Below are 7,615 nucleotides of genomic sequence, written 5' to 3'. Positions count from 1 at the left end.
ACAACCTTACAACATACTTTAATGATTGTGAAACATATGAAATTGAATATGTACAAAAAATAAAAAAAAAAAGGGTTGCTATTAGTGGTGTGTATATATATATAAACATGGCCAACAAACCCATTTTATGCATACAAAAAATTATTGTTCATTAAAATAGTCAAATTAGTCAATTTTACCATATAGGTGCGAACAATACCTTATCCTAGACTGTGGTGGATTGTTAACAAGTAATCCGTCTATTGGATGTTTGTGACAAGTAGGTTTGAAAGGATGACCTAATCATCCCAAATAATTCCTCAATGTCAAATTACTATAAAAAAGAACTATTAAACATCATATCCATAGAAATTTAATATTATGACTCTACTAACATTTAAAGTTTGGTCAGTCAAACATTAAGATAGTAATTTTTATCAACTCAATCCAACTCATGTTGGTGAGCCAAATCACCCTAAGACTAAGTGTTGGTCTTATTTAGCTAGAAATATGATTTAATAAGAATGTTGACGATTGCAAAATAGGCAGGAAATTCTTGTGCAGTTTGCTGCTTTATTCTCCCAACATTTTATTTCAAAAATACCTTTGCATCATTTGTACGTAGATTTTCCCTCGATGGGACACATATGCCTTTCACATCCAGATCTTCAACCAATTAGATTTATTCACGTGCTCTAGCAGTTAACAACATATCATCAGAGATGTTCACGGGGTAGGGCGTGGTTGGAGATGACTTTCTTATTGCCATCTCGGCTCCCCATTTCACTTTCCATCTTGCAAAATTATTCGTTTAATTTTGCATAATTAGGTAAGGGATTACCCACATTTACTCTTCCTTTCTATGTTTGTTTTTCTTTTTGCATTTTCTCTTCTTCCTTCTTCCCTTTCTCTCTCTCTCCCATGTCTCTTTCTTTGTTTTTTTTTTGTCCTTTTCCTTTTCCTTTTCCTTTTCCCTTCCTCCCCCTTCCTTATCTTCCTCTTTTTTCCTTTTTTTTTTTTCCCATCCTTTGTTCTCTACAAATTTTAATGAATCTGAAATGAAGGATTACATCTAAAACGAAGGCCAAACTTCTTCATTTTATGAGCAAAAGAAAGGCACAGTCAGATATGAAATAAAGTTTTAGATAAAGGTGTACAAGGATTGAATTGGATTGAAGGTATTTTTTGGACCAAATCGAATATTCGAGTTGGTCGGATTGGTGATTCAAAAGACTCAAGTAAAGTCTCCAACCCAACCAAACCCTTAAAATTCGGGTTGGGTTGTCGGGTTATAATTATTTTTTAGTTAAAAATATATAAATTTATCTACAACACATTACAAATAACTAAAATCTCATAAAATTCAAATGTTAAATACCAAATATCTATAATATTTATTACACACTTTAAAAAAGACAAATATCATAACTATTTTTTAAAAAAACCCACAAAACTTTAAACAAAGAGAATATATATATAATTCGGGTTGGGTTGGGTCAATTCAAATTTATTTGGCCAATCTGCTACCAACTCAACCCAACCAAAATAGAAAAGTTTAACCCAATCCGACCCTAATAACAAAATTAATCTAACTCAATTCTTATATTTTGGATTGGGTGATATGGGTTGTTTGAGTTGTTGAGTCATTTGAGCACCTCTAGTTTTAGATAGAGAAAAAAGAAAGAGAACGGAAAAAATAGGACCTAATGGTGGCCATAATAAAAATAGGTTTATTTTTAAATATAAAAAAATGAGTCAAAATATTTACAAATAATAACATAATATCATAATTTATCTGTGATAGACCGCAATAAATCACGATAGACTATTATCTGTGTCTATCTGTGTTATGATAGACACAGATAGTAGCCTATCGTAGTCTACTACAAATAATTGTGGTAATTTTCCGTGGTTTTGTAATTTAAACTAATTTCTCTTAAAAATATGTGAATTTATTTGAGATTTTCCATTTTTTTAATCTTTAAATACATGAGATACACATTTTTATTCACTTTCAAATTCAATAATTTGTAGCTTTCTTTAATTAATTTATAAATGAACTGAAATTTCTCATTCAAAGTAAATGAGAGGATTCACAAAACATACAAATGCTTTCTTTTTTTCTCCCTAAAATCATATAATGAACATAAATTTGTTTTAATCGACGTTTTGAGTCACAAAACTAAAAATTTTTCCAACTAGAAGTTTTTCCACCACAAAATTATCAACACATGTACTCAATATAGAGCATCAAAACCATGAAACATAGAAGAGATGCAACAAACAACCAATGTACTAATCCAATAGTAAATATGGTTCAAACTTTAAAGGAAAAAGATACACACCCTTTTACAACAGTTAAATATGAGGTTTAACTTATTCTTTCCCTGCTAAATCAACCATAGTTCAACATCATAAAACACTCTAACAAGACACTTCCTCTAGCAATTTGGAGAGTTAGGAAGCTTGCAAATCTTAGGTAGCTGCATTGCAAGATTAGGGTCAATGCCAAGAGAAGAAAGAGCTCCTGAGTTCCGGTATGCACAAAAGCAGTGCAAGTCGGCATGCGAAAGCGCCATACAGCATCGAGCGGTCGGCGGTGTCGGATTCGGAGGCGTCACTGACGGTCTACATGCATACAAACCAGCATATGTCATGTTGCAAATGGTTTGAGCTTCACCAAAACCAATCACAACCATCAACACCAATGCCAAAGCCACAACCTTTATAGCTTTATCCATATTTCTCTCTTTTATGTGTTTTTTTTTGAGTTGTTTTGAGAATTATTTGAGAAGGTTTTTATAGAGAAATGAAGGAAGAAGAAGGTGGAAAATAATAGAGATGTGTCCGTGAATGAACAATAATGGAAACAAAAGGATAAAATAAAAAAAGACTGTGCTTTCACATGTGGCTTTGTATCCAAGTTGTGATAAAGGACAAGTCTTTTACGTACAAGGGATAGGGATTGGTCATTCCTTAACATTATGGTCCATTCATGTTTTTATGTGAAAGATGAAATGAATTTCAATATATCCAAAATAAAATAGTGAAAAAGTTTAGGACTTGATAATATTTTTGTTTCTTGTTTTTCATTTTTTAAGAAAGAGGTTTGTTTAATAACTATTTTCGTTTCTTGTCTATATATTTTAAGAAACATTTCTAAATAATGAGACCTATTTATTTTTAAATAAGGCAAAATTTTGATCACTTTTTTTTTTTAATGTATATTAATGTATGTTGCATATTTTTTATGGGAGAATTTTCAAAAATAGAAAAATAAAGAAAATTATTTACACAAAATAACAAAATTTTAATCTTCTTTGATAGAGGTTGATAGAAGTATATCAATGTCTATCAGTGATAGAAACGGATAGAAGTTTATTACTGATAGACACTGATAGACCATGTAATTACCATCTGTAGTAGTACTATCGTGATGGTGAAGACATCTGGTTGACTGTTAACCCTCTTATATGCTTCCATATAGTAGAGTGGCATCATCCAGATTGTGTGTTGAGACTATTCGGTCTGTGACAAACGATACCTTCGTTGTCTAAAGAAAATATATAAATAAATAGGAGTATAGTATTTTAGATTATAAAATCAATTAATTTTTAAAATTAAAATATGTATTATATAATGTATTATAAATTATATAGATATTGCGGAACAATAATTAAAAAAATTTAAACATATGACATGTTCATAAATGAATTTAATAATAATTATATTTAATGGACTTAAAAATTGCTAAACTCTTTGTATAGGACACCCCCGCTCGCATGGTCTCTACATGAATGGTCAGGATCTACCATTTGTAGTAGTTTACAACACTTGCAAACTTCTACAAAGTGTGCCGTATCCATAGTGTCACCAGGATCAGGTATCCCACCTTAATCCTATTAACTAAGACCTATTTAGGTTTATCACTTAAGGCATGATCCACTTGTATATCACATATACATGCTTAAGTTTACATAAGATAACCATGGAGTTTTGTTTATTGGATATGAGTAAATGCCAAAATTAAATAACAGTTATTTTATTCATAAAACAATGTGTATAATTACAAACAACGAGACTCCAGGAGAATTAGGACACCAATCCCAACCGTATATATATATTTTAAAAAAGTAATTAAAATTTTGCTAAGATTGAAACAAGACGTGGCATGAAATTCAGAATTTTAACCTTTTTCAAAACTAAATTAGCAAGTTTAAGGACAAAATGTACTTTTTGTCCTTCCAATTTGGAGTTGAAGTCTATTTGGTCCATGAATTTTTTAATATAAATAATTTTTTTAATCAAAAGTGTTTAAATAAAAATGAAACTTTAAAAACTAATTTCTTTCCACGTCAATCCAAACATACCATTAATTTAACTTAATTTTAACTTTGACCAAGTCAAACTTCTCTTTTCCTTCTTAAATTTCAAAGATCCAAATATCTTCTCAAAATTTTTTATTAAAAAACAAAAAATCTAAATAAAATGATTATCTTCTCCAATAAACTTAATTTTAACTCCAAAAGTAAAAAATTACATTAAATTCTCAAAACCATGAATTCGAGAGTTAAATTAAAATATATAATCTAAAAATTTGAAAAATTTGAAAACTATGGTCTTATTTGATAATCATTTTGTTTTGAAAATTAAGTTTATTTCCTTCCCATTTCTTATCATGATCTGCATCTTTCTCAATTACAATGGTTGAATTCTTACCTAAATTTCAAAAATTAAAATAAAATTTTAAAAACTACTTTTTTTAGTTTTCAAAATTTAGATTTGGTTTTTAAACCATTGGTAAAAAATAGATAACATGGAGGTGAAAGTAGTATGATGTAGGGCTACTTTGGGAATTTATATGGTTGTATCTTATTTGTTTATTTTAATCATTTTTCATTTTAACATTTTAGCTTAAGTGTGACAAAACCTTCTTTTTTGGATCTATTTACATGAGGATAAGATTAATTAGTTGTTAGGTAGTTTAGGTGTGAAACCACCCTTTCCCTTTGGGTCTATTTAAAGGGAACTTGTTATCATTTCATTCATTATTCACATCAATAAAATTCCTTCTTCAAGAATCCTCCAAGAAACTCTCTTCTCTCTTGCAAACATTTGCATCAATTGGTATCAAAACCCTCGATTTAGGGCCTGATGGTGACTAAGAACACTAAGAATCCCAAACCTCCTACTGCTGATGCGGAAACATCTCCATCTTCTCCACAATCCTTCAACCGACGCTTGACCATTGTGGAAGCTGCACTTGAAGAACAAGGCTCTTGGCTACTAGATGTACAATCCAAGATGGTTGCTCTAATGGCAATGATGGCTAGAATTCAACAAGCTGTAGAATTCCTCACTCAAGAAAAGGGCAATGACACTACTGCCACTATCCAAGAACAAAATTTCAGACATTTGCATATTCAAGAAAAGGATAATCCGTATCACCCCGTTTTTGCCACTGTCCAAGAATAGCATTCCAACCTTTACATATTCAAGAACAAGTTAATCCTCTGTACCATATGTATAAACGTGAATTCTTACCTCACGCTCGAAAAGAAAGAGTCATCCCGAGATGTCACAACCCCTCTCGAGCTTATTTCCTAAGCTCGAAAGGAGGCGTGAAGACGGTAGATACCACCCTTTTGTGATACCTACTACCCATCACCATTGAACTCGCTGATGCGTTATTTTATGATGTGGAATTATGAATGAAATGCGTTGAGCACTCAAGTTTTCTCAGGGGAATCCAAGTGTAAACTCCACTGAGTTTCTTGGTAAGTCCAGGGTCGAACTCAGGGACTTGGGAAAACAGGTTGCGGTGGTAATTTTAGAAAACTTTGCGGTAACCAAATAAATAAATAAGTTGTTGTGATTATTGCTTGCAAAAATGGAAATAAACAAATGCGGCGGAGTTTGAAAAGAGTTGTTAAAACGAAAGATGCGATGAGTATGCGGTGAACGGGTTGAGAAAGGTTTTGGCTAACACTTCCTAGGATGCGTTCATGCTATGCGATCATGCAACACACATACAATAACAAACCACCTCTCGGTGCGAATGCTATGGTTTCTAATGCTAGAACGCCTGCGATATATGCGATAAGTCTTTAGGGCCTATACATAAGCCTCTATTCTTATTTATGCGATGATAAAATGACATCCACACAAATATGCGACCACATAATATCATACCTATCTCTAGGGTGCATGCGATGCAGTGTTGACAAACAGAACTTATCTCTAAGTCCCTATCTCTTGCTTATGCCGATCTAATCTCGCTCTCTCGAGTCTAGATTCTAACCTAGCTCTCTCGAGTCATTAGGTTCTTTCTTTAGACTCTTTCTCGAGTAGCTCTAAAGGGGTGTTGGGCATAATACAAAACAAGACAATCGCATGTGTTGAAGATCCTAGGTCATGTTAGCTTAGTTCTTCTCAATCCATTCGATTAGTTTAGCTACTCATGCGTGCTAAGAGAGTGAACAGATGTAGAATGAGAACTTCCATTGTATAAATATAAAGTTGAAGTACAAAATAACAATGTAAGGAAAGAATAAAGAGTCTGGTAGCAATCTCTTGCGTCTCAGGCTTTTTACACTGTCTTTCTACTCGTGTTCAAAAGATATTCTTGTTCTCGCGAGAGTCGGCCCACTCTCTGCTTTTACGCCTCAAGGTTCTCTCTCGAGTTGCCTTGAGCGATCTTCTGGCGTCTCAGCTTTTCTCTTGCTCCACCTTAAAATAAAAGAAAACTATGGACAAAAATGTGCTGAGCTAACTGAACCAAACCTCTTTTCTGAAGGATGCCTTTGTTATTTATAGAGCTTCCGGGTGAAGGGAGGCTTTTCTCTCATGATTGCACAGATGGGATGGCTTTAATTCCCTGATTGATGCGCCGAATATTTGTCACTGAAAAGCTGAGTGTACTTGTTATCATTAGCGGCTGTTAACTTAATTCAGATTCGATTGCCATCAACTTTCTATCCCATCGTGATTAATTATGTCTTTCACCCAGATGCGCCGACCAAGTTGCGGCAATCCTTCTTGAGCAAATGTTTGCAGACACGATCATCGCAAAGCCTTGTGGTAATGCTACACTCGACCAATGATTTCCTATGATCGCAATTTTTGCCTTGCGTTAACGCATATTTTGCATAAAAACACAAAAACCATCCGTTCCTATGCGATGAACACATGCGACCGCAATATTATGAATCTAATACTTTTTGGATGCAATTTAACATGTTTTATCAACGCAAGCCATCATTGTTTAAGAACTTAGCACTATGATAATGTGCATTTCTGCCCATTATCACTCGCCTTAACTCAACTTAGTAAAAAAATAAAATTAATTTCAAGTTTTCAATTAACAGAAATTAAAGCTCATAGGTTTTTACAAAACATTTGCCCACCCTATTTTCACAACTATTATATAAAACATTTAACTCGTGGTAGACCTTGTCTTCTTGCAGCAACCCAGACTTTTTTGCTACCTGCAAAGGAAAAACATAAAGGAAAAAGAGTGAGTTGGAAGCCTAGTGAGTGGTAAACAACTTACAGGATCTCTTTCAATGCTTAGAGACAAATAACTCAATCATCATATCCCACATAACGAGGTTATTACTCAAACCTCAAGCTTGAA

General features: G+C 33.0%; 1 protein-coding gene across 1 annotated transcript; it reads right to left on the bottom strand.

Annotated features, from left to right (window-relative positions):
- Window positions 1-2,184: 2,184 nt before the first annotated feature.
- On the bottom strand, window positions 2,185-2,773 carry LOC120086071 (putative lipid-transfer protein DIR1). The gene has a single exon (XM_039042507.1). The coding sequence runs from the start codon at window positions 2,718-2,720 to the stop codon at window positions 2,421-2,423; it is 300 nt and encodes a 99-aa protein (XP_038898435.1). The 5' UTR covers window positions 2,721-2,773; the 3' UTR covers window positions 2,185-2,420.
- Between the last annotated feature and the right edge of the window lie 4,842 nt (window positions 2,774-7,615).

This window comes from Benincasa hispida, chromosome 1 (genome assembly GCF_009727055.1).
Source record: "Benincasa hispida cultivar B227 chromosome 1, ASM972705v1, whole genome shotgun sequence".
NCBI classification, from domain to species: Eukaryota; Viridiplantae; Streptophyta; class Magnoliopsida; order Cucurbitales; family Cucurbitaceae; genus Benincasa; species Benincasa hispida.
The sequence above is the reverse complement of the archived record's forward strand: the minus strand, read 5'-3'. Positions and strand labels throughout refer to the sequence as shown.

Coding starts and splice junctions, on each gene's coding strand:
- LOC120086071 (XM_039042507.1), bottom strand. CDS start 2,720: ATGGATAAAGCTATAAAGGTTGTGGCTTTGGCATTGGTGTTGATGGTT.